The 27681-nt window shown below is 47.6% G+C and overlaps 3 protein-coding genes across 7 annotated transcripts in view; all 3 read right to left on the bottom strand.

The window, feature by feature from the left end:
* The window catches only part of LOC119453871 (zinc finger protein 675-like), a 2199134-nt gene that overhangs the window by 794679 nt on the left and 1376774 nt on the right, over window positions 1-27681 (bottom strand). The window contains exon 7 of the mRNA XM_049666952.1: window positions 11660-11869. Coding sequence (XP_049522909.1) covers window positions 11660-11869 — 210 coding nt within the window. The remainder of the gene's footprint in view (window positions 1-11659; window positions 11870-27681) is intronic.
* Window positions 1-27681, bottom strand: part of LOC119454549 (gastrula zinc finger protein XlCGF57.1-like) — a 1708166-nt gene that overhangs the window by 667592 nt on the left and 1012893 nt on the right. The window lies entirely within an intron of this gene.
* The window catches only part of LOC125945267 (uncharacterized), a 329028-nt gene that overhangs the window by 14779 nt on the left and 286568 nt on the right, over window positions 1-27681 (bottom strand). The window lies entirely within an intron of this gene.

Below are 27681 nucleotides of genomic sequence, written 5' to 3'. Positions count from 1 at the left end.
TTATTAGAAGATGCTGCTGGATCGTTGAGATCAGCTTATCGTGATTCGAGTTGTAATTTGGCTGCGCTGTGTGCACTATTTGCTAACTGGTAGAGCGCAAAATGGTGACCCATAAAGAGCAGGGTAACGAGCGGCTATGAAGGCGGGGAGAAGGAGCTTCAACAAGCAAAGAGCGTAGGAGATAACATTGAAAGGTGGAGAACATTGCCCTGAACTGTGGCTTCACGGCAGCACACACTGCGCTGCCGTGATCTCGCCATTCTTTATCTGAGAAAACTACTTGCTGATTTGGGCTTTACTCAGTGTCGTTCTTATAGGCTTAACAAAGTATGACAACATCTTCAGTTGCAATTTCGCTCAAAGTGAAAACTATTTGACACGCACTCTGCTCCTTGTGCTCTGCCATCACAAAATTGCAGCAAATGATTGCTGAAACCGACAAAAAATGATCTAAAGAAACGTCTGCCTCTGCAAAGCACACTGCAAATCAACACACTAGCAGGTAAAGTTAGTTAAATCGTGTTTAATGGCACAAAGCGACTTAGGCTTTACTGCGCCAGACTAAACGTGTCAAAAAAACAATGGTAGAGGTTGCAAAAGCTGTGTTGCTCTAAAGCCTATTCATAAAACCAGTTCATCTCAAAAAATGAAAGCTGGGTGTAAAGGTATGCGTAATTTGTATAATTTGTGAAAGCATTTTCTTCTTTGTTTTGACATTTTGACATGTGATTAGAATGTGCATCACTGTTAAAGGTTCGTCGCAGTTATCGCATGTTGGTTGTTCTTCCTTTTTCAATAAATAATTATATGTGAGATGTGTGCCCTATTCGAAGTCAGCACAAAATAACCTCGATGAAGCGTTCTTGATGGCAACATTTTTTTCATTCACTAAGGACAAATTCAGTAAGTGGCAGTTGTTGAATTGTTGGAAATTGTTGAGCCAAAGCAAAACACCAGACTCTCATCCACCTTTTCATTTCCTGGAATACCGACGTGGCTTGGGACCCAGCAGAAGTGAATGGATTGGCCTTGACATACTTGTGACACGTTCAAAATATCCCCTATGAAGAGTTCGTGCTCAGATTGCAAATTAAATGCCTTTAGTGCACTACAAGAGTCTGTATAAACGACTGCTTTTGAGTGTTTGCCTGTTATAATTTTTGCCACTACCATCCACACAGTATAACATTCCGCTGTGAAAACAGAGGCAAACTGTGGTAGCCTAACAGTACCGTATTTACACGATTGTAGGTCGACCCATTTTTTCAAATTTGGCAATCCAATGTTGGGGGGTCGACTTAGAATCGAAACCGAACCGTGTACCGCTAGTAACGGCAAGAGAAACGAGAAATCAGGGGCGCTACGGCGTGGTTACAACTTTGCACCTACGTTTTTATGGTTACGGTAGAAGCGTAGCGTAATAATTTACAGTATTGCATACATTTTGATTGCGCACACCATGAGCGCACGGCTCTTGTGGGAGCATCGATCATGGAAGAGCTGCCGTTTAGGGGGTATTGGTAGATGGCGGAAGAGCCGCCGTTTGGGAGGTATTGGTAGCTGGCGGAAGAGCCGCCGTTAGGGGCTATTGGTAGTTGGCGGAAGCGCCGTCGGTTGGGGGTATTAGTAGTTGGCGGAAGAGCTTTATATACGATTGTTTTCGACGGCCGCTGGCATCTGTCACTTCTGCTGTTGTGCTGAATCGTCGCGCCTGTCATGAGTGCCAAGAACTTTCGGCACTCGTTCTCAGCAGCGTTCAAACGGGCTGCTATCCTCCATGTTGAGGAAACTAACAACCGCGCAGCGGGACGCAATTCTGGAGTCAGTGAACGTGTGGTGTGGCAGTGGCGGCTTCAGCGCGAGAAAATTTGGCCTCTCTGGCTACTGTGTGCGGGTGGGTCCTCTCTGCGTGGGGGGCTGTACCGCACGATGTCGTGGTGCGGTCGTTCGCGAAATGTGGACTCACTTTTGATGACGACATGCATTGGGACCGCAGCAGCTATGACTGCAGCAGTACCAGTGAGGTCAACTCTAGTGACGATGAGTAGTCTTAGCAACCCCATCAATAAATTTCCCTTGTGTGAAATGCACTCGCGTGGTTTTTCTCCCCCCTCCCCCCCCCAATTTTTTTTTTTTTTTTTTTTGAGACATGCAACTTTGGGGGGGTCGACCTACATTCGAGTCGACTTACAATCGTGTAAATACGGTATGTTCCCATGTACCTTCAACGACGCTGCTTCCCACATAATTTCCCATCTTTGACCCATGGATGTAAGTGCTGCATGCGTCTTGTTCTGTATGAAGCTCATGTATTATTTGTTCATGTGAGGTATCCTGCTTCTTGAAATGTGTTACTGAAAAATCAAGGAACTGTGTACAGCCGCTCCAACGGGGTAATCTCGTTGGCCTAACATGTTAGCAACAGAAAACGCTTGATTGGAGACATAGTATTCGCGACATTTTCCCTCGTACCGAGCTATGAGAGGTCTAATTGCATGTGGTTTGTTCGCGTAGTGTAGTTATCCAAATTATCCTCTATGGCTCTTTTCATATTTTCTAGTGATTGTCAGTTGTACTGGCAACCATTTTTGTAGTGCAGTACAAAAACACTTCACTTACCACACTCTCTAAGGTCACCTGTGTACCGCACGGAGTTGAAACTTGCACTGAGCGTCTGGGAGTGGCTGATGCACATTGTGAAGGGGGCGCCCGCATCACTGCCAGATCACTCCCAGTGTTGCCAGTTTCATTACTTTCCTGCCACACCTTGTACAGCCAAACCCACTTATAACGATAGCAGTTTTAACAATGTATCAGTTATAACACTGAGAAGCTGCTGCACCGTCATTTTGTATGTTTTTTATGGTGAAATAAACCACGTACTACGATGCCCCTATGCCGCATTATCGGTTATAAAGATGAAGTCTGGCTGCTGGGTGTCCGTGCTGAAAGGTAATGCAATGCGAAACCCTTGAAAATAAGAAAGAAAAAATTGAGCCCCTGTACCCTCCCTGCCGCCCCAACAGCCACTGCATGTGCCTCTCTCCCATCACACTCCCACCTCCCTGAACACGAATGGTCCGCGCCCATAGCTCTATGCCACGCCACCCTCCGAGACACGAAAGGACCGTGCCAACTGCAGTCCTCCCAGATTGCTCGCTGGCCCCCTGGCCTCTCATTCTGCAGTGCCAATGGATTAAGTCACTCGTGCTCGTCTTTGTAGGTTGCGTCGAAGTCATTCCTGGCCACGTGGTACTCCGCCTCGTTTGACTCGCTGCCAAAATGGAAGATGGATGATCCGCTCGCTGATGATCGGCAATGCACGACGTTGCCGGTGAAACGAAAGCTGCCACATGTATGGCCGGAAGAAGTAGAGCCGAGACCCAAGCTCACAGCGAACACAAAACAAGTGCTTTATTGCTTCATCCAAAACTGCCCCAGCCCTGCTCTCGTCACTCCCCCTTCTGCTCGCAGCAGTAGGTGGCGCTAGTAGCCGGTGGCGCTACAGCTAGTGCAGCACAACACTATCAATTGTCACACTCCTCCCCCTTTAGTTCTTGTCATGAAAAATACCGGTTCACATGGCATCTTGTCCGGGCACTTTTTCGCAGTGCGACAGGGCTTTCTCCCGATGGGAAGACTGCTGCTGGCAGCCCAGTTCTGTTGTGGGGCTGTGGCTGTTCTGGCTCAGCAGCAACTCCTACAGGCTCCACAGGCTCTGTTGCTTGTTGCTCAGCTGGCTGATCTGGAGGCACAATGCTTGCAGGTGGTGGTGGCTGTACGAGTTTAGGGCGAATGTGGTCCCCATGTCTGTGCCACATAGTTCCATCTTGTAATACAATCTCAGATGAGGGGCAGCTTGTAGGACCGCTAACAGAAGCAGGTACCCATGGTGCACCTGATCGGAAGTTCCTGGTGAACATTGGGGCACCTGGGTCCATTATTGGCGCAATGAGGCAACCCTTGTCCGCATGCAATTTTTGCTTTATCTGCTTCAATTAAACAGACGATCGAAAACTTGGGCACATGATATCCAAGGGTGTCTTGATTCTCCTTCCCATGAGCAACTCGCACGACCTGTTACTTTACGAGACATTGAGCGGTAGTGGAAGAGCACCCTGGCCACTTGTGTCCTGAATTCACCTGGTGTGCTTTTCTTCAGTTTATCTTTGATAGTCTGTACTACCCGCTCTGCAGCCCGGTTGGAAGCAGGCTGATATGGAGGCACTAGCATGCGACGGATGCCATTCCAGTTCAGGAAGTCAGTGTACTGGCTGCTGGTGAATGCTGGCCCATTGGCGGAAACAATGATGTCTGGCAGACCATGTTGAGAAAAGACAGTCCTGAAAACAGAAATCGTGGCCTCTGCAGATGGTGAGGGATTAGAGTGAACTTCTACCCACTTGAAAAAAGCATCCACCATCACGAGGAAGTAGTGTCCCATGAATGGACCTCCAAAATCAACTTAGATCCTGGACCAGAGCTTGCCAGGAAATGGTCATGGCATAACTGGTATCCTCCTGGCAGAATTCTGGTGCACTTGGTAAACAGGGCAGCCCCGCACCTGGTTCGTCATGTCATTGTCGATTCCAGGCCACCACACATGGGACCTAGCAATCATCTTTGATTTCTCAATTCAAGGGTGGCCAGCGTGCAAAAGCTTAAGTACTTGGGATTGCAGGGACTTGGGAACGATGACACGGGCTCCCCACAAGAGGCATCCCTCATGCAGACTAAGTTCATTGGTCCCTCGCAGTATAAGGGCCCCAGTCTCCACCTTCTGGAAAAGGACTCCCGGTCAGGACAGCCTCAGCCACTTGTGACAGCATGGATCCCTTGCCGTAGCACGTCTAATGACTGCAAGTGACAGGACATCAGGGTATATTTGTTCTAACATAAAGACATTGGCAGGCATAGAGTCATGAACCTCAGTTGCGGGAAGAGGTAGCCGGCGGAGTTCATCAGCATGGCCTATACTGCCTGGCTTGTAGACAGCTTGAATTGATAGCTTGATAGTGTGAGTGCCCACCGAAGGACTCTCGGTGATGCCTGGCTTGGCACGCCTCGACTTGAACAAAAAAGTCCCAGCACTGGCTGGTGGTCTGTTACAGCAGTGAACGGCCTTCCCCACAGGTACTGATGAAATTCGCCGACACCAAAAACCAAAGCAAGACCTTCCTTGTCAGTCTGACTATAGTTCCGCTCAACAGCAAGCATAGTATGTGACGCAAAAGCTACAGGTCTTTCGGTTCCATCTGCTTCGGTCTGTGCCAAGACTACACCAACACCATACGGTGACGCATCACAACTGAGCACAAGTGCTTTCTCAGAACTGTAGTGGACCAGCACAGGTGCATTTGACAAGAGCCTTTTAATTGTACTTGTGATGAATGCTTGTTGTTGCTCTTTTTCCCAGCTCCACTTTTCCCATTCAAGAAGCAGCTGATGCAAGGGACGCAGTCTTGTTGAGATGTTTGACAAAAACCATCTGTAGAAATTACGCAGGCCAAGATAGCTTTGAAGCTCCTTCACATTCTGTGGCTCGGGCGTATAGATGATGGCCTCTACCTTCTTAGGGTTGGGCTTTAGACCTTGCTTGCATATGAAGGGGCCCAGGTATTCCACTTCGGGAGCGAAGAAAACACGCTTCTCCAGCTTCACCCTAAGGCCCACTTCCCAAAGTTTCTGCAAGACATTCGTCAGATTTGCCAAGTGGTCTTTGTAGTCGATGCCTGTAATAACAATGTCATCAAAGTACAGTCCAATCTCGTTATTTCGAACATGCTTAATTCTAACTGCCGGTTTATTCGAACTGACGCTGTGGTCCCATCAAAGTTATGTGTATTTCAATGGGAAAAAATGGTCGGCAATTCGAACGCGAGAGCATTTGCTACGGTTAATTCGAATGTACCACAGACCGAGAATGCTCTTAGCAGTGCGCCAAATAACGCGGCAGCACCTCCGACCGGCATTGCTCCGACACGGCCATAGAGCAACCGCTTTGGAGAGACCCCTTAATGCAGCGGCGGAGGTGCCATCCGGCAAACGCTCGCATCCTGATAACAACAGAAAAGGAAACTTCGGGGAGCGGGCTATGCTGGTGCCGGGGCGGCGCCGGCATAGCGAAGGGTGAGGGAGCTGCGAGAGAGTTGGAAGAGAAGGCAAGGGGAGCCACCAAAGCCACTGCCACCGAAGCGGCGGAGTTGCCGAGGCCAAATCCATGTCTCTGCCGCCCTTCTCCCTCACATTCCACGGTCTTGGCGCGTGCCCGCCCGTCGCCATGCCGACACCGTCCGCTCCCTGAAGCTTCGTTTTCTGCCATTATCGGGAACCAAGCGTTGGCCGGCGTGAGCAGTTGCGCTCTTTATGCGCCTGTGCGCCGCGATATTCGAGACTCGCACCGTTCGTGCATCGTGCTATGGTGCTTGAATACTTCAAAAATACGTCCTTTAATTCGAACAAATTTTCCGGCCCCTTCGAGTTCGAATTATCAACATTCAACTGTACACAGCTGTTTTCAGCAGACTACGAAGCAGATTGTCCATCTCTCGCTGAAAGATAGCAGGTGCAGCAGAAACACCAAAAGGTAAGCGTGTATACTGGAAGAGACCCATGTGGGTGTTGATGGTCACGCATTCATGGCTTTCTGCCATCCAGAGATATCTGCTGGTAGGCGTCTCGCAGGTCAAGTTTTGTAAACTTCTGACCTGCCGACATGGCTGCCCACAGCTCTTCAGCACGCGGAACTGCGTAGGTTTCCATGAACGACACAGCATTGACTGTTTGCTTGAAATCTCCGCAAATTCTAACTGTGCCATTTTTTTTATGAACAGGCACAATCGGCACTGCCCATTTGGCTGTCCTCATGGAAACGAGAATGTTCTCAGGCTGCAACCTCATGATCTCCTGCGTTACGAGGTCAACCAACGCAAATGGAATTGGGTGTGGTTTGCAGAATTTCGGCACTCCATCTGAAGGCACAAGAATTTTGGTGGAAAATCCCATGAACGTGCCAATGACTTCTGGAAACACCTTAGGAAAACGAGCAATCAACTCGCTGACATTACTAACTTGGTTAATTTGTTTGAATCCTTCGACGCCAATGCCCAAAGCTTGGAACCAGTTGCGGCCGAGCAATGTTGGAGCAGTGCCACTTGTGAGGTACAACGGAAGGACCTGTTCGTGCCCCTTCTATCTGACGCAAACGTTTGCCTTGCCCTTGACTTGCTCGAGCTACCCACTAAACCCGCGCAAAAAGTGTTTGAAGGTTCTAGACTCATTTCTGGAAAGGCACGTTGAAACTTGCCTACTGGTATTACGGAGACGCTTGCACCGGTGTCCAACTCCATTGGAAACGACTTCCCAAATGTTCACCGGCATCCTTTTTTGCGGCTTCCATCACAAGGGCAGTTTTCACTGCGTCCTCAAATGTGAGGTCGGAACTCAAGTAGCCGCGTCTGAACCGCTGCGTTGTTTATGCCACATACTATTCGGTCTCTCAGCATGTTATGGAGTTCGGTTCCATAATTTCAGTGTTCAAACAAACAATGACGGCCGCAACAAAGACGCTGACTGCTTCTCCTTCAGAATGCCTCCTCGAATTGAAGCGAAACCATTGCACTACAACAGATGGGGTTGGGGTGCAGTGCCTACCAAGTACGGTCAGTATCTCATCGTGCGTTTTATCTTCGGGCGTTTTCGGCTTTACAAGAGAAACATTTATTTACAGAACGGCAGAGAGGTCGGTCTGAGCTGTACAAGGTTGCGAAGTAGTGCATAGGTACGGGGCCCGCAGCAGCTCAAAAATATTTACTTTTCTTTGCTGGCACGACATATTTGGCTTCGAAGAACTCTTGGAGGCGCTCCACGTAAGCAGGCCAGGCGTCACCTTCCCCCTCGAACGCTTCGATCCTACCAAACGTCGACATGGTTGTTCATGCGGTTCGGTGCACCCTCGTCACCAGTTTGTCACATGTATGGCTGGAAAAAGTGGAGCCAAGACCCGAGGTCATAGCGAACACAAAACAAGTGCTTTATTGCTTCATCCAAAAGTGCCCCAGCCCTGCTCTCATCACTCCCCCTTCTGCTCGCAGCAGTAGGTGGCACAAGTAGCCGGTGACGCTACAGCTAGTGCAGCACACTATCAATTGTCACAAAAGCGCACTGCTTTAGATTCGGAAACGAACTACAGTATCGTGAAGGACTACAAAGACGGTAAAAAAGTGTGCGACTTGGTGAAGAAGTACGGATTATCGCAACTGACAGTGTCAACGATCATCTGCTCAGCAGAGAAGTTCGACAAAGAAAGCTGCTCGGTAGACAATGGGTGCAAATGTGTTCGACGAGCTGCCTATAAGAAAGTAGAAGAGGCTCTCTACGAGTGGTTTCCCTGTGCCGTGCCATGAACTTGCCCATCATTGGCTACAAAGGCAGAGCAGCTTGCCCTACTCAACCACAATGTGGACTTCCAGCCATGTGGCAGCTGGGTCCATGTTATTGAAAGAGACGGCATTGTTTACAAAGCTGTCACCGGTGAGGGAGCTTCGCTTGACATGGAGGCGAAGCAGAAGTGGGTGGAGGAACGCTGCCCTGGCCTCAACAACTACACTGATGACGACATATATAATAGCACCGAAACAGTGCTGTTCTTCCAGATGCTGCCGTCCAAAATGCATGCACTCAAAGGAGACATGTTTAAGGGCGGCAAAAACAGCAAGCTGTGCCTCACTGTGTTTTTGTGCGCCAACATGCACAGGAGCAACAAATGCCCTGCCATTTGTCATTGGCAAATCGAAAAATCTCTGCTGCTTCCACAGTGCTTCCAGGATACCACTACGCTACCGTCACAACCACAAGGCATGGATGATGCGAGGACCTTTTTGTGAGTGGCTCTTGGAGTTAGATCAATCTATTCAGCCATCTAAGAGGAAGGCAGTGCTCATCTTAGATAATTGTAGCACCTAACACTCCATGTCTAAGCTGTCAAGTGTGGAAGTTTTTTTCCTACAGCTGAACACAACGGCAGGCTTGCCGTCGTGGCATGGACGTTGGCATGATCGTCAATTTTAAGGTAATGCATCATGCCGCGTCCTGAGCACTCTTGTTGATGGACATGGCCATGCGGACATGCTGAGAGCAACCAGACTTGAAGATCTATCTATTGATGGCTGTGCAGTTTATTTTTGGTGCATGGTGCACACCAAGCGCTTCTACGGTGCGAAACTGCTTTAGGAAAGCGTGCATTGTCTGAGGCAGCAGTGACTTTTACGAAGCCTGCGAAGCTCCCACCAACGAAGTGATACCCAACTTTGGTCCACAGTAAACGAGGATGCTTCAGGACTCAAAAAGTTTCTACACGCAGATGACGCACCAGAAACATCAGAACTTCCAACTGATGAGGCGATTGTTGCAAACGTGCTTGCATCAGATAGCGAGAATGACAGTGGTGGAAACGACAACAGGGATGACACGGTAGGACAGGCTGCCTAAACATTGTCCTCGCAGGAGGCCCTGCAAATGATAGCCCCCCCTCTGGGACTTCGTTTTCACGGGGGACCTTCCGCTGCACTACGTAGAGAACCTGGAGCACCTGGGGGGGGGGGGGGGGGGGTTAGTCTGCGAGAATCGCCACTACCCCCGGACCTCATCATGTTGCGTTATCCCCACTTTCTTGTTGGCTTTGTACAGCGTTGGAACACAGGCTTCCTTATAGCATTTTAGATTATTTCATTTATCAATACAAGCATTTCGGTTCCCAGCATGTTGCTGTCGACGAGGACGGTCAGCCGTTCTTTGCGGTGAATGTCACCGTGGCAAGGGTCCCCAGTGAATGCAAGGGTTTCTTCATGTAGCAACTCACAAAACAGCCCACATTTGTCGCAGTTAAACGTGTCTTGCGGCACGAACTGCTGGAGCAATGACTGTAGCCTACCACGGCGATATTCAACAAATGACCAATTTTTGGGTGGGCACCATTGCCGACATTCTTCTGTCGGGATCCAGCAAATTTCTCGGCGGCTTCTAAAATGTTCACCGTATTTTCTAGGTAGTCTGATATTGTCTGCTTCGAGATTTCAAATTTCTTTGCGACGTCCACTTGTGACTGGCCACTTTAAACTTGCTTGATAATGGTGGCCTTCTTTCCCATCGTCAACCTGCTATAATTTCCTCGCTTTGAAGCCTTTGCTGAATTGGAGGTGGAGGACAAAGGCGGTGTCGGCACCATCACTAGCAGGTGCCGATGAAATCACTGAAGTCAATCGGTTGTTGAAGCAGCTAAGCCTAGCATCGCGGTATTCAACTGAAGCGAACCACAATGCGCACGAGAGGTGATACAAACAGTACAACTGACCACACGTAACAGACAAGTGCAAACAGCAATGACAGCACAAAGCATCACAGGAGGCTGCAGCAGGCGCTGCCTGTTATCCAGGCTGTACCAGAAATGCAGGCTCTGAATTGGCATGCGATATCTCTGCAACGTGGGTTTGACGCTGCAGAAAAAACAAAATGATGGCGATGTTGTTTGCATTTTCGGTAGCTTTTGACTTGCGTTCGAAACATCCAAAGTAAAGGTTGTTTTACAGTAACTCTATGGAGTGCGTGGCGGTACTATGGCCACTGGAAATTCAGGTGTTCGAAAAATCGGTCGGCAACTGTATTATTATTATTATTATTATGCTGGGACAAAGAACACATTCGAATTCCACCTAGCGCCAGTAAACATTATGTAAACCATTTTGCAAATCTGATGCTGCAACCGCATGAGCCTCAATTATCAAGGAGATGCTGGGCCTCGGTCTGGTGTTGCAAAACACCTTTCGCGCAATCTTCCTGTGTTTGCAACATGCACGAGTTCAACTCATAACAGCAGGTTCAATTCATTGCAAAGGCAATTGAATTTCCTCACTAGTGTCTCGTTTCTCCAAGTCCACTGCAGTATCCAAACACTGTGCGAAAGGCATGAAGGTGCAATCGACAGCAGACCATCAAAACGAGTATATGGCCAGCAGAAGACACCTAGAGGTTGGCTGAACTGATCGCTGGCGTGACCCTCAGGAGCCCAATGAGTACTGCTCATTCACGATGACAGTGTTCCACGTGCCTAGTTCTGCTTAGTCATCATCAATGATGTGCCGCAGGATGTTGTGACTCGCAGCCGTCGCAAAACAAGAATTCTGACAGTTCCCTGTAGTTTTTGCCTCCCTTAATGAATGAGCATATTGATAAAACACATGTTTTGCGGTTAACTGCCTTAAAGAATTTTTTTTTTTTTTGTTCACCTCAAGCACAGGGGTCTACTTACATTCCAAATTGATTTATATTCACGTTTTTACACTAATATACTGATATAGGCGTAACGCAGAGATTTGCAGGGTTTAACATTATCGCAGAGCAACGTAAGGGCTACAACAACACCAGGACAAGAGGGCTCTGGATTAAGCTCTACCACCTGAGGTGCTTCAATATGCTCAGTTGAGCAGTATTTTTGCATTTTGCCCCAATCAAAATGTGGAGAAGAAAAACAAACCTGCTATTGTCCTCGGCAGAAGAATGTCATATGCACTTGAGCAGGTCGTACCAAGGTAGGTAGACTTGGCCATTGACCACAAACTCGCACAAGCAAGCAAAAATAAGAGAAGTGCCGGTCACTGCTCACCTGAGGTGGAGCTTGACTGATCCACAGCCTCCGTAGTCTGCACGCTCCTCGACTCCCTCCATGCTTTCAAGGAGCATCCGACAGACTTGTCAGCCAGAGGCAAGCTGCACTGCAGGCCAACCTCGACCTGAATGACGACCTTGGAAGGTGTGGGGCATGCCTCTTTGGCAATAGTGATGCATTCACCAAGGCTCATTGCATTTGTGAGGCCTGCAGAAAGTAATTGGAGTGATTGCAGTCCTGTTACAACATCCAGAACAAGAGGTAAATACAATTGAATAAATGCAGGAACACTTTAAAATGCATAGCCATGGAACACAAAATAACCCTTTCGGTTCAGTATTCTAAAAGCGCTACAAGGAGCAATCCACATTGACTACACAAAAGCAGGGCAACCTATTTTCTGCGAAAGGCTTACGACAGTAGAACATATCTCGAACACTTTTCATGTCTACGTTGGCCTGTTTCCTCTTATTTGGTCTTTCTTCAAACTGAGAACAATCCTAGACCTCACTAACTTATGATCACTCCCATTTACCCTACCTAACACTTCTACATCCCGTACTATGCTAGGGTTGGCACAGAGTATGAAATCTATTTCATTTCTTGTTTCTCCATTAGGGCTTTTCCAGGTTCACTCCCTGTTATTAAACTTCCGGAAGAAGGTATTCATAATTCAGAGACGATTGCTCGCAAACTCTAACAACATCTCTCGTCTACTATTTCTAGAGCTGATGCCATAGTTGCCAGTCACCCATTCTCCCACCCAATTTTCCTCCACTGTTGCATTAAAGGGACAATAAAGAGAAGCAGGAAGTTCAGCTGGAATAAAAGAGGGACCTTCAGGAATGCATGCAGTTTTTGTTGGGTGCAAAAATATGAGTTATTAGCAGAGAAATTCGTAAACAAAGACCAAATATCTCTTCCTCAATTTCTCTCGGCCCAGATTTGGAGCTGAAGCAGTGTCGTCACAGATTTCATTGCTCTCAGCGAATCAGAATGCGCCATGATACATCACCGCTTGCGTAAACGGCCGAGGCACTAACTGCATCATGGCCGCTGCGTTTGCGTTCGCCGCGATGGATACCGTTGCTACCACTGAAGCTTGTAACGAAGAGCTCGCCAGGGAAGCAGGACTGCATTTCAGCGATATTCAGTGAAACGGAGCGCGAAACGATCCTCCATGCTCGAGCGGTAGGTGTTTCCGCATGCGATGGGGGTGAGCCGCCGGCCACGCCGGCGGAAAGCAGAGCTTCGTTTTCGTCGACAGAATGCGAGGCGTCCGGTCCGCCAGGCGACGATGTTCCCGAAAGAACCAGCGTAGAAAGTTGCGCATGTACTCGGTATGGTTATTTCGTGGCTTTATTTAATGACATTCAGCACTCACCGAGCCGCCAGTTTGCTGCTGCAGGGACACCGGTAGGGGGTTTAATGAAGGCTGCATTGAGGGAACAGCTGCTCGAGAAAGGACTGGCCTCTGGGGCACGCCAAGATACTTCCAGCGGTCAGGATTAAATACATAATCCGAGGGCGAGAAATGCAGAGAGCACACCATCGGTTTCTCTGGCTCTTTTGCCGTTTTATCATCGGCAGAGCACTGAGCCATTGCGAATGCCGGGGAGCCGAGGCTCATTGCGCGGGATCACATGAAAGGACACAATCGGGTCAACACTGCCGCTGCCCCTGAGCAAGCACCTTGGGCAGTTTATACAGCCTTCAACACTACACACACGAGGCATTTTCTGGCTGTTTCCCGAGAAGTCGACGTTTTTTGAGCCACGCAACATGCAACCAAACATTGTAGAGTGAAACAGGCGCGCGCGATGATGCATGGAGCAAAAACGAAACTACAAAACTATCACGACCGCATGTACCGCGATGCCATTTTTTCGTATTTATTTAATTTTGCGATAAACTTGTACTTCCTCGCTTGAAACGGTATTAAAGGTTGACAAATGCTGTTTATGTACGTTTAAGGTGTATTCCATTTTGCATTTTATTAACAGCGATAAATCGCTCTCGACTAATCGCGACCGGCCTGCGTTTGTAATCTCCGATGTCACGAACGTGTAGTACGGGAAATTCGAAGGGGCGTCAGCACCTATCCTTCAGTTTTTCGCTATTTTCTCGCTTATTAAACATTTGTTCGCCGTAAGAATGGTATGACTGTGATTTTGATAGGATAATCTACCATTAAAGCTCAACTTCCGGTTTCTCTTTAGTGCCCCTTTAAAGCCACCCATGACTATAGTATACCGAGTTTGCACCTTTTTCATTGCTAATTTAACATCCTGATAAAACTGCTCTATTTGTCCATCATCATCATCATGCGGCTACATTTACTGTAATATTTCTCCCCTCCTAGACGAAGCCCGTCGGGCAAGTCAGTTATTTTCTCGGAGTGAAGGGCTTCAGACGAGCGACATGCACAACTTTAGTCTTGGCAGAGCACCGTCCAGTTGTGGTGAAATATGCCAGTTGATAATTTACTTCACTGAGCTGGTCAACAATAACGTACGAGCCAGTATAGTTGGCGAGAAGTTTTTGACACAGGCCACGTTTGTGCACCGGACACCATAGTTCGACTAAATCCCATGGAGAATAGATGACATCCCAATGGTGCCTGCAGTACCGTGCTTTTGACCAGTCTTGAAAGCCAGAGTACACATGCGGGCCAAGCGTCGAGCTTCTCTGAGACACGGAGTCTCGGCAATGGTGAGATCGTTTGGGTGGAGAAAGAAAATATGGTGTCCAGTGTGCGCCGCAGCGGAAGAGCGTAGAGGAGGAAAAATAGGATGTAGCCAGTAGTCTCGTGCTTTTCAATGTTAAAGGCGTATGTTATGAACAGCAAACTGTCGCCCCAGTCTTTATGGTTCGATGCGACATACATGGAGAACATGTTCACCAGTTTGCAGTGTGCTCAGTCAGGCCATTTGTTAGCAGGTTATACAGTGTTGAACGGCGAAAGCTGGATGCGCACAATCAAAGAAGCTCTTCGACGACATCTGCAGTAAACTGGTGGCCGCGGTCGCTGATGATGACTCGAAGAGGGCCATGATGGAGAATGATCGAGTGCAGCAGAAAAAGGAAAACTTGGCTGGCGGTTACAGATGGCAAAGCAGCCATCTCGCAGTACCTGGTCAAATGGTCGGCACATGCAATGATCCAACGGTTCCCTTTCGATCAGCAGGGAAAGAGACCTACGAGATCAATTCCAACTTGCTAGAAAGGAGAGCTTGGAGGCTTCAGTGGTTGTAGGAGTTTGGCTGGCATCGTAGTTAGATGCTTGTCGGCCTGACACTGAGCGCAACTGGCCACATACATTTCAGTTGACAGATGCATTCGGGGCCAGTAAAACCGTTTTTTGGCACAATGATATGCACGTGCTGCTCTTAAATGTCCAGAGGTAGGATCGTTGTCCGTGACCAGCAAAATAGTGGAGCGTAGCTTCTCCAGAACCAGAAGGCAGCGGGCACCAGTGCTTGCGAAATTTCTTTTCTAGAGCAGGCCATCACAAACACAGTAGCCTCAGCTTGTTGTGGAGTAGTGTGCAGCGTTGAAAAGTGGCTCTAAGCTGAAATCTTCTCGCTGCTCCTTCTCAAAGGTCTCTTTATCAGGAAATGCTGGTGCCAAAGAAGCAATCAAATGGTCAAAGTTATCCGCACCACAAAGTGTTGTGTTTAGTGGCATTCGCAAAAGGCAGTCAGCATCTGCGTGTCGGCGACCACTTTGAGGTTGTACTCCTGGAGACATAGAGCTCAGCGAGCAAGACGACCAGACGGATCACGAACGCTGACAAGCCAGCACAACAAATGATGATCTGTGACGATTGTGAATGGGCATCCATATACGTATGAGCGGAAGCGTTGTACAGCAAAAATGAACACTAGACATTCTTGCTCCATAAGGTGTAATTGCATTCAGGCTTACTTAACGTACGACTCGCATAAACAATGACGTGCTCTTTCCGGTCTCATTGTTGAATGAGGACTCCACCAACCCGGGTCCCAAGCCACTATCATAGGTGTGGATCTGTCGGTGCGGCTGGGTCGAAATGCTGAAAGGTGGGACCCGTCGTCAGTAAGGACTTCAGTTGTCGAAAAGAAGCGTCGCACTCATAAGTCCACTCAAAAACAGCATCCTTATGCAGAAGACAAGTCAAGGAATACGCGACATCAACAAAAGCAGGTATAAATAGGCAGAAATAAGAGCAGAGGCCAAAGAACAAAGAGGTTAATGAATGGGGAAGCATGATGCAACTGCCTTTGTGCATGTAGGAAGGTAAAGGACGCAAAAGTAAAACAATGCACAAATTTAAAATGTACTTTATTGCAATGACTAGAGGAAGTGTAAACAGAAGATGGTGCCGTACCACACCTTTTATTTTGATTAGATGTCTCGGTGTTTGTAATGGCACTGGAGACGGCGGTGCACACGTGTATAAGGAAAACATACTAGGCCCCTTTCCCCATTTGGCATGTTTCACTATACAGCAGATATGCTTCAGTGCACAACAAAGCTGTATTGTGGCAAAGCAATATATAGAGAACCAATCATTGCACGCTGCAAAGCCTAACATGATTTTCGTTTAATGCGTTCGCATTAGGAGTGTGAAAGTGGAAAAATGCGTATTTGTGGTAAGCCGATCACATAGTAGAGATAGAAAGTAGATGAGAGAGCTCAGAATAGCATGTATGTGTATATACATAGTGTGACTGACTGTGGTCTACTCCGGAGCACCGTTAGTGGCATCGTTCTTCTCAAAGAGGCAGGTCGTGTTGAGTAAGCTCCTAAATAACAGCGTAGCAGTTTGGGCAAGTTGGTATGTCATGAATTGTAGGCTTGTAGCGCAGCTCAGAATGAGCAAAAAAAGAGGGTGGATGGGCTAATGAAAAGGACCGGAGAACAGGGTGAGCGCTCAGCCTGTTCTTCGGTCCTTTTCAATAGCATTTGCACCCTCTTTTTTTCGCTCATTCTGAGCTGCGCTACAAGCCTAAAAGTCCTGAAGCTTGAAAAGCCTAAAAGTAGCAATGTGGTGGAGATTTAAATTATGGATATGGGAGCTGAAAGAGGTGTGTAGTAACGCCCCCAAATGCACTTCTCTCGTATTGACCACTAAATTGCCACTAAATTTTTTTAAAGGTGAATATCAAATAGCAAAATATTCAAAACCACTATTTGGAAATTCTGATATTTACACGACACTAGTATGTGCACTGAACCCCGACCTGGGAGTGCTTGCCAGTACCCCTCAGAGCTATGATCGAGGATGTGAGGCTTCGTTTCAGCCAAAAGGATTACATTGCAGTCCACTTATAAAAATATTAACAAGAATTTAAAATTTGATTGTTAAATCAATCATTGCTATATCTAGAATATTGTAAAAAAAAAGCTGCTAAACATACCTTTGTAGCTCCAAACACAAATTTGCCACTTGCGATAAAAAATAGACATTGTAAAAGTAGGCTGTGAAAAATGAAATGTTTGTTCATTCCTCTAAGCAGCCTGTCGAGCGTTAGGCAGACAGAAATAGTCAGAAAGCTGCACTTGCTTGTGTGGTAGTTTCACGTTTACAACTGCAGTGTGCATCACATCCAGATGCTGCGCAAACAGTGGCGGCAATCCTTAACAGTGCACAAAATAAATGAGGGACTTGATCGACAAAAGCGCATTTTGCGTAACATCGGGGTCAATCGGGGTCTTTGACCCCGATTGCCAATCTGATCACTGCTGCTGACACAGCACAACGCTGCCATCTGTCATGACAATTATTGCCATGTCGGAGATCCCTTTGCAGAACAATGCAGCAATATCTGCACTCGGAAACTCCTCCATTGAAGCACCACCTTTTCATCATCTGTAGCGATATAGAGGCTAAAACTAGCATTGTGCTCCCAAAGCTCAGTAATGTCAGCGCCTTCCATCGTGTTGGTTTCACTATCATGGGGGGGCTTTGTTTTGGCACATAAAGCCTGCCTTTTTGAAAGAATTGCTTATGGTGAAAAAGGGGTCCGTAACCCTTTTTTCTTTAATCGGCATGACCACTGGGTCCAGCCTTCATGATCACTGCACTCCCCACTTTCAGAATCGTCAATATCGTCGACTGCATGAGCTCATACTTCCTTGAGCAGAACTGATAGTTGGGCGAGTTAGTAGGTATTCATAGTGAAATATTTAGCGTGCACAGTACACAAGGACACAGTGAAGGGGGACACACTCGAAAAAAAGTTGTGTAAACATTGCAACTGTATAGAGTTGGTCTAGGTAGTTCGTAATTATTATCCTAAAAACAGCAGACAAAAATTAAGGCACACATAGTGGCTGTATCATCTACTTTCTTGATGTTTATAAAGTCGCTCACGAATGCAAGATTACGCACATGATACGTGAACAACGAAAGAAACGCCGGCCTCTGCCGACTGTGCCGCCGATTCTCTCTGGGCTCTCGCCCGCCTCTCCCCCAACAGCGACAACAGCGTTTAGCCGTTCCGTCGCGTAGCCAGCATTTTCACAGCGGTTTTGTGCAGTCACACAAACGACGCGCATAACTGTTGTCGACGCCGGCGGCGTTTTGACCGCCAAACCGAACGCTCGCGACGTTGGGGTGACGTGTTTATGAAGAACGTGCCAACCTTTGCCATACACCCTATGGCGCTGTACCGTAGCGACCATAAGGCCATGGTCCCTGTGGCCACTAAATAAATCAAAAACCACCAGATCAAATATATTTCTCATTCTTTAATAGTTCAAATAACCAATTACACCATCACATCTTAATAGTCATAATTGGAAATACATAATTCCCACCATAGTACAGCTTCGCTGGTCTTCCATCTCCACCCCAGTAGAAGGGCTGAGAGTTCTTTTTATTTTCAACTTTTCAACATTTGCTGGGATGTTTTTAACTTTTCAACATTTACCGACGTCCGATTGGGATCGAGGCTCGATACGTCAGTCAACCGAACTTCGCCAAATTAACCCATTTGGCTTAACTGTCGGGAGAAGTCGATGTTATAGACACAGCTGCCGGAAAAGTGCAATTTAGCCGGCGCTGTCGCGGCTGCCGCAATGAAATCGAAATGCCATTCTCCCGGCTGTCGCTTAGCGTCAGTCAACTGATATTTGATAAGTTAACACCTGTTTATATTCCATCACTTAATCGAAATTAACAGAGTTGCCTTAAAGCAAAATAATATTTTGCCAAGTTCTGCCGGCAAACTGCAGAAAATGTTATTTTTGCTGGCGCTTACGGGCTGCTGGCAGAATGCGATGTTTATTTTGCCGGCACTTCTAACGCCACTTCATCTTAATTCCGATGAAATTATATTTCTCCCGGCTGCCGGCAGAATGCCATAGAGTTTCTCACTATAACAACACCTAGAGGGTAATCTGGTGCCACCGTCTACGCGAGTTTCTTAAAGGCCGCCGTGCCCTCATGGGAATGACGGGATATGTGTCTGGGAGGCTTGTGTTTGTTGGTGTTGAACAAGGCTTCGTCTAAAACGTGGATATGGCTACACAAATAATGCGTTCTTAAAGTAAAATCTACATAAAAGGCTTTCATTCTACCATATTACATCTCTCAATAAAGCTTACTCACCTACAATGCAGAATCAAGCAAAGAAAAGCAAGAACAGATGACAAGTTGTTCCAAAGCGAGTGATAATCTTGTCATCTGCCCTCCAACTTTAGCAGCCAGCTGATACGTTTTACGTTTCACATAATTGTGTATCCAATAGTAAGTCCTCAAAATTAAACAAAACATGTTTTTGTGTAATAATAAAGCTAAAGCAGTTTTTTGCGTGCTGTTTTAGCAGGAAATGAATCATTGTGACAGACGGAACGGCACTAGCCAGGCGCGTCTTCAAGGCGTTCTGGCTCTCCAAGAACGATTCCAATCCGAATTCACAATACACCGGCATTCCCATGGATACCACAGCGCAGCAGCGCCAGTTTTCCCTCTAGGTAATATAGTGAGACCCTCTATGCAGAATGCCAAAAATTTAATTTTGCCGGCACTTCTGACGTCACTCCATCAGCCAATGAGATTCGACTGCCGGGAGAATTTCTTCTCCCGGCTTGTTTACTTTGAGGGGAGGTTGTTTGCCTGCTCGCTCACCACGTACACATTGCATGACACAACTACATAACTCACAAATAAAAGCTGCGAAGAAGCTTTAAGTGAAGGAAATATACTGTCACTAGTGCAACAAATGGAAAGAGCTGACAATACTAGCTAGAGTGGTCAGTACGAGCAGCGAGGTAGGGAAACAGATGAACGCAGCCATGTGTGTGCCCATTGCTGAACACAACAGCACAACCCTCCACTGACTTCCGCATAAGAGACACATCTCATGAAGGTGGAGAAAAAGTAAAAGACCCACGAGACAGCATTTGCAGCACTAGCAATTCAGTGCATATGCATATGCTGGCGCGTGGAAGGTGCCACTTTTTTATACATCGCGACAAAACACACGTCTGTTACACATTATCAGTATTATAGGTTCTCTGTGACATGTTTTACAACTAGAACTAAACCTGGGAGTGTGGTACTCTTATCGTTTCAACGAAGGACAGCGCGTAGGAACTGCAGCAGTGCTCATCGAAGGCACGAATAGATTATCCTGCGATCTCTGCGAGACTGCGGCCGCTCTTCCGCGCTAGCCGGCATTTTAAGATCACTTTATATCCCACCAATTCGCAAGCGCGGTTGCTCATACAAGTGCCAGCAAAAGAACAGGTAATCGTACAAAACACAAAACACCTAGAAGTACTCTCACCTTTTTGCTAGATGCGTGCGGCAGCGCCTCTATCTTTCTGTGCCTGGGAAAAGGAACCGGCCGTCGGCCCTAGTACGGCTTTTCGCCGCCACGCGCCGCCACCGGAGTAGAATTACCGAAAGTAGAGTCACGTACACCTAAGTTACAGTGTCCAAAGCACGGTGTAGAAGATAGGTGTTCTGACGGCGCGCCCGCGCTGGGGTGAGAGAGCGGCCATTTCGTGTGACCGAAAGTGAGCGCCGCTAGGAAGCGGTCTTTCGTCTTTAAAGTTGGTCTTTATTCTATGCCGCCGCTAGGAGCAGCACGTGTTCAGAAGGCCTTAAAGAAGCGGCACAACAGTGGATAATTTATGACCTCCGTCAACATTTAAACACCCATACCCAAAGATATGCAATTTTTCGTTATTTAGACGCCAAATCCTGAGCAGGTAGAAGGTTTCATGCCACTTACAGTCAAAATACCGTCATTTCGAACACGAGAGATACGCGTCGTCTGCTCGAGCAGACGGCGCGCTGCGCTTACCGCTGCTCCCCGCGTCGGAGTCAATCGGAATGTCGGCAGAAATATAAAGGGACGTTCCTCCAACCAAGTAGAGTCGTTTTAAGCAGGCGAACAACATATATTCATCGAAATAAAGCACTTCTGCTGCGCGTTCCCATAAAAGCGACAGCAAAGCGAGCGAAAAAGTGGCCCTCAGAACATGTGCTGCCCCTTGCGGCAGCGGCGTGCGTAGAGTCATAGTGTGGCCGCGCTACGGTTACGGTGGCTAGATGGGTAGGTGTGCCGTCCGCCGGGCACGAAGAGTAGTTCAGCGCTTCTCCGCATCATGACGACAAAATTGGCGCTGCGGTCGGGGGTTTGTCGCAGGCGGCGCGCGTCGTCTGCTGCTGCGGCCACGCTACATGGCAATTGCGGCATATTTACCATCGTATTTAAACTGAAAACCACATTCACAGTGGCATCATAGACAGCTACGAATTTCTGAACGCCGCAGAGCTCTGTCACTTGCGAAGGTAACGTACTTGCCGTTTCCGTCACCTGTTTGTTTCCCTGTTTGAGATTCAAGAATATAAGAGATGTCAATACTGTTTAGTTTTGTAAACACGTTAAACTTGAGTCTCCGAGGAGAAACACAAATTCTGCATGGACGAAATAGCCCTTCATCATTTCTTCTAAAACGAGAAAGGCGAAGTTTGCTTTGCAGAATAGATGTATACTGTAGTATGTAGGGGCTGTACGCGAACGTCCAGGGCGTATTCTTATACCACGGAATGCGCAAGAGAAATGCTTTGGCTTGAAGGGATGTAAAACACAATGGCACAAATATTGATATTCGTACAACTAAAATTCTTTGGTTCAATTTCCTTGACTGTATTGTGGTTATTATAAATTTATAAAGTATATTATAAACTTGTTCGAGGTGAAGAAAAAAAGTTCTTACGTTGGACGATTATGTATGATGAGAGCAGTAGCTTGTAGCATGAAAAATCATAGTTTGGACTCGTGAAGATCGTATATATGTATATTTGAATGCAATAATAATTTAGGTAATTCTTCGGTCACACACGCAAACCATGCAGCAACGTACAGCAAGCTTTTATTGCAACTGTAGCTTTAAATGAAACACTGCACTGCATCACAGCGCTCAAAGTGCACGTAGCGTATAGCCGCAGCGTAAGGTGGTTTTCTTTTCTGGAGTACGCTCAGGAGCCAAGTTTTGGTCGTCACAAGGAAGTGCAGGCGAGCAATGTTGATGATGCTGTTCGTAATTTCGATTTTATGCTGCTCACAATCCGATGACTCCTGAACGCTTCAGTGGCGAAAGGAAAAAAAAAATGCCAGCGGCAGGGCATATATGCGAGTCGTTGGGTTGTAAACCGCGGCCGCTGCACTTGAAGCTGAATTTTTTTGCTCGCACAAACATTACGTCGGCCGTCTTTGAGCAGGTTAATTTCTTCACTTGTCTACAAATACTCATTCTTCGCCTGTAGAACACGCGTCATTTCCATTCGCATTCCATTTGCTTGAAGCGTGTGTAAGTTTGCCCAATGTCTCCAAAGGAGGCATTCGTTGGTTCGCTGTCTCTTCAGACTTCCGGATTATTTCAACGGCCGACATGCCGTTGGAGCCTCGCTTGTTCTTTTTCTAGAAATTTTCTTCAATATGTAAGGCGCAGCGTCGGGTAGCAGGGAATGAAGTGTCACTCTGACATACGTACGCCATCGGAATCTGCACAATCTTCCTCCCGGTCATACGCTCGATGACATGCTCCTTCAAGTGGTGCTGGCACATGACTAATGCGGTTGAAACATTTTTTCAGCACGGCGAAGGGCAAACTCACGTCTCTCGGAAAGTTCTAGGTCTCAGCGCATCGAAACCAATGATTCTTTCGCGCGTGGCTTGCATGTTTGTAGCCGAACTTACAGTTTGGCACAGAGCAAGTGGTGCCCTTCCGGCTTATTTTCTTCTGTGCAGGAACACTTTCACTCTGTCCCGAAGTCTCGCGAGCTTGGTATTCACGTTCATCACCCACAGTCTTCACTTCGCTCCTTAAACGTCTAAGGAAATTACAAGAACTCGGAGAACTATCGTGACTGCGAGCGCAGCGCTCCGTGAGCGTGTTAACAGACGATATAAATGACCGCTTTTGAAAATTACTCATTGCAACAAGAAACATCGCACTGTTAAGCACTCTCTCAACAAATTTAACCATTTTCTTTCAGGTTTTACTGTGAAAAACCTATTACCTTAAACATAAAAGGCGCGCATAAACTCAGTAGCAGACGACGCGCGCTTCACGGCAAACCTCTGACCACAGCGCCACCCTTGCTGTCATGATGCGGAGAAGCAGTGAACTACGCCGGTTGGCACACCTACCAATCTAGGCACCATACTACGGTGGTAGATGGGTAGGTGTGCCGTTGCGGACAGTCCGGGATTGCGTAATCGAAGAGGCCCAGTAGTTGCCGTCTGGAGCGCGCAAAGTACACAGAAGCACACTGAATCTTTCACAACATGGCTTCAAACACCGCGCGCATTAAGACAGCCGTCGTCTGCTAGCTCATGTGCTAGCTACTTGCGCTTCTCGGAGGAAACATCTGCTGACAGCAACAATAAGCAAGGAGAGCGCATGGAACTTACGTAGGAATCACAAAGGTGGCGCGCTATAACGTACTGGGCTAAAGCCAATGGGCTCCCTACAGTGCAAAGCAACGGGGCTGATTGTTTCAAAGCATTGGGGTTTAGGGACAGTGAAGGCAAAATAGACTTTAAACGGGTAGAAATAATCAAACGGAGGTTATCTGATTCGTGGCTAAAATCAAGGCAGGGGTGAAATTTCACCCACCACAAAGTACAAAATATGTTAATAGTCACGGCTAGGTAGCGTATGCCACCGCCCGATTTAAAGGGTTCAGCCTCATGCATCCATCCATCCATCGGCTAGGGCGGGGTTATGGTGTTTTTCACTAGCTCCAACAGTCCGCGGGCAGTCCGGAACTTCCGGTCCGTGAAAAAACGAATGCGCTTCTGACAACACTCGGACTGGTGGGCTAGAGTGACCTAGAATATGGGAGAGTGTCCAAAGCGTGGGAGGAGCGAGGACCTTTTTGTGTGAACTCCCGCGCCGCGGCGCTGCTGTACCAGACCCGTGGTCTAGGTGGCGTATGCCACCGCCCGATTTAAAGGGTTCAGCCTCATCCATCCATCCATCCATCGTGGGCTTTCTCAGCTGCGAAAGCCGCGCCAAGGCGGCGGGCGTCTGCTACGAGCCTGATATTTTGGTTGCTATTAGCCAACATCGCAATAATTTGGGATATGTTAAGTACCACGTCACCGCGAGGTAATACCGCAGTGACTCACCGCACAGAGAACGCGTTTTCCGGCGTGAATACGGGTATTTTGTCCATTTCCTTCTAGCTCGTTTGGTCCGCGCTTACGCGGCTGTTTGAGTAACGCATTCCGCGCGCTTATTTCATTTAGTTATGCGTGGAATGAGCAACGTGAACGTGCTGCAGAAGAAAATAAGCTGGAGATCGCGATGACAACCAGGAGAACGTGGAAGACATGGCTAGTTCATGCTAACGCTTTTACACCCTATCGTTCCCTTTCTTTTATTTCATGCATTAGATTTGTTTTATAAGACTGCCTCCCGCGCTTTCCTGTTTATTTATTAAGGCGAAATCCTTAACAGGCTCTTAGGAAGCGTAATGTGTCCGTCGATGGGGCCGCGGCACCAAAAATAAATACAAACCGCGTAACTCTCGCATCTCGTTCACTTGGTATATATATTCCAAAGTATAGCGTGGAAAGGCACAAATGTGTGATTAAGATGACTGATGGGTCATGGCATTAGTAACTTGACATACTTGCATTCACGTCGCGATTAACGAAAACAATATCACGTGTGGTGCAAACCCGCATTTTTCGGCCAGAAATCCCTCTGATGGTGTGAGTGTGACGATAAGAACGTGTCGAATGCCAATCTCGATCTCAGCGCGTCGAACTTGCTCATATATCATGAAGAACTGAGAGCACAGGTAAAGGGTAATAATAGTAATGATAATTTCTGGGGTTTTACATCCAAAAATCACAATATGGCTATGAGAAACGCCGTATTTAAAGGCTCCGGTAATTTCGACCGCCTGGGGTTCTTTAACGTGCACCTATAACTATGTACCCGGGTGTTTTATGCATATCACCTCCATCAAAATGTAAGCCGCCGTGGCCGGGAATCGAACCCGCGTCCTCGAGTTTAGCAGTTGTTGCGGGTCGGTGATTAATCCCGCCGCTGCTGCCAGTTTGTTGAGACTCGGGTAGCGTTTAGGCCGGTGATCCTTCAGCCAAAGGGATGAGTACGTCCTGGAGTAAGAGCGAGAGAAAAAAGGGTTTATTCTACATATTTACAGTGGCTCCAAATATGGAAGCCCACTCCATGGGGGAGCACTTTGAAAGTCTCAGCTCACTACATGTTTGAGCACATATCAGAACAGGTCAGGACACACCACTGCACGCAAGGTGTCTCCTTATAAAACATTGGTCTTCTCTAGTTGACCCGACTAGGGAATCAGATGACCTTTATGCGGCCAATCGGACTTGTTCGCTGAACTCCGCCTCCAATGTTGCACCTTCGAAGCAAGGACGAGGCAATCCGGAAACAGGGGGTTGACACTCCTTCCACGAAAGTCGGTGACCTGTTTCTTTCCCTCCGACGGTCATCTTGCCATGGTCGGGAGAATGGCATTTGCACTAATCCCCGCGTCTAACGAAGGGGGGCAAGCTTCGTGAGCTTCTTTGTCATCGCGTCCCAGCCGGTGTCGCGCCGCGTCGCCAACTAGGCGGCTGCTGATGAAGGGGGTGGCATCGGGGGAAGCACCTAAAGAATGCGCAATGCCTAGTTGGGGCGCTTGTTTGCCCGTCTCGTCGGTGTCTGGCACTGTCGCCGTCTGGATGACGCTCATGAAAGGGCCTGCCTCGATGGGAAACAATCAAAGAATGCGCCCGGCCGATTCGGGACGCAACAACTCCTCCCCCGCCGGAAGATCCGACCTGAGGGTGACCAGCTGTCAGGTTGCCCGAAGCGTCGGTGGTCTGTCGAGAGCTCGGGGTTTCTTCTTGAAATGATGGCCGATGACACACTCTAGCATCAGGTCCCAGCATTAACCTCGTTGTGGCCTTCTCCCTGGGAATACACAAGCACACACACGACCACAGGGCACAGGAAAGCGCCGTGCTCGCACCGAGAGCGATCGGGTCTAGCGAGCAAATCAACGCGCCTGCCCTTATCTAATAATAGCACCAAAGCAGCCATCAAATCACTAAACCTTCGCTGAAGCCCACAATATTAAGATTAGACCAGGATTCACAACTTTCTCGCAACATCCCATAGAGAAGAGCATTCCTAGTGACAAAGCACCACATAGTGCTCAAGCGCCCGAAATCCGTTCAATCCAGCAGGATTCGCTTGACCCAATAATTTGGACCCAAATTTTTGTGCCGCCAAAGCGAGCTCTCATGAACCTCTGAGTTCACCAAAACCAGATCGTCGTGCTGCAGAGAGCAAAGGTAGAATACTCGAACAAACGCTCTAAATGAATGATAAACGAAATATCATACGCAGCACAAACGCGATGAACAGTTTTACATCCGCTAGTATCGCACATACCATAGTGCCATTGCGAGCCCCATTTGCATCATGAATGTACTGTCAGAGTCGCATTAACTTTGCGGACAAACTCACATGTAATACGTGCGAATCACGCACTAAAAATCCTTTTCTTGTCCATATAGGATACACTAATGAAACAACAAAAAAATCTGGCGTAAATTACACGCTAACACTACAAGACTCGCGAACATTTCTAAAAAGTGAAGTGATAATCAAGCGTGCCACTACAGGCTTCAACAAATAGCCTGGACTTAACACTGCAAGCGTATCTCCTACAAAAAGGAAGCATATCTGCTTAAAAAGGAATGACACGTTGAAAAAAAAAGTTTCAGAAACATTTAGGCGCGCGAGCCATCTCTTTCAGAGTATCGATGAGCTTATAAAACAAACAATTTAAACAAAGCTCGAAACGTGCAAATCGAAATGATCTCTAGTTTCGGAGATCTCAAAACGTATAACCAAACACTAAAAATAAAGAAAGAAACAAACAAAATGATGTTTCCACAAAACTTGTATCGCCACTTTTTGTTCCGAATAGCCTACGGCTGCGACCTAATTAAGCCGTACTCTAGATGGGCGCGGTCTGAGGGCTCTTCGTGCTAACGAGGTTGTCCAAAGGGCACGTAGGTTAATCTCACTGCCCGCCCTCGACACTGTACAAGCAGGCATCATGCCTTCTGAGCGCCGTGCGACGACTTCGCTGCCGCGCGTGACCGATTCACGTCGCTTTCTCGGCTCGCCCCCCGGAAATACACCAAATCAGGGGGCACAGGGTGACATGGGATGGACGTCATTCGAGGGCAGGGAAGCCAGCAGCAAGATAGAATTTGAGGAGCGATTGAGAGAGATGGCAGAAAAGCGGTGGGCAAGGAGAGTTTTCAGTTATTTGTACATGAGGAATGTTGATACAAAATGGAGGAAGCTGACCAGAAAACTGTCAATCAAATATTTGGACTGCAGGAGGGGTGCAAACCAGGAAACAGCGGTTAAGAAAAAGGTTAAGGAAACAGAGAGGGGTCTGTGGAAAACAGGGATGCAGACGAAATCAGCACTGGGCACATACCGAACTTTCAAGC

Source organism: Dermacentor silvarum, chromosome 5, assembly GCF_013339745.2.
Source record: "Dermacentor silvarum isolate Dsil-2018 chromosome 5, BIME_Dsil_1.4, whole genome shotgun sequence".
NCBI classification, from domain to species: Eukaryota; Metazoa; Arthropoda; class Arachnida; order Ixodida; family Ixodidae; genus Dermacentor; species Dermacentor silvarum.
The sequence above is the reverse complement of the archived record's forward strand: the minus strand, read 5'-3'. Positions and strand labels throughout refer to the sequence as shown.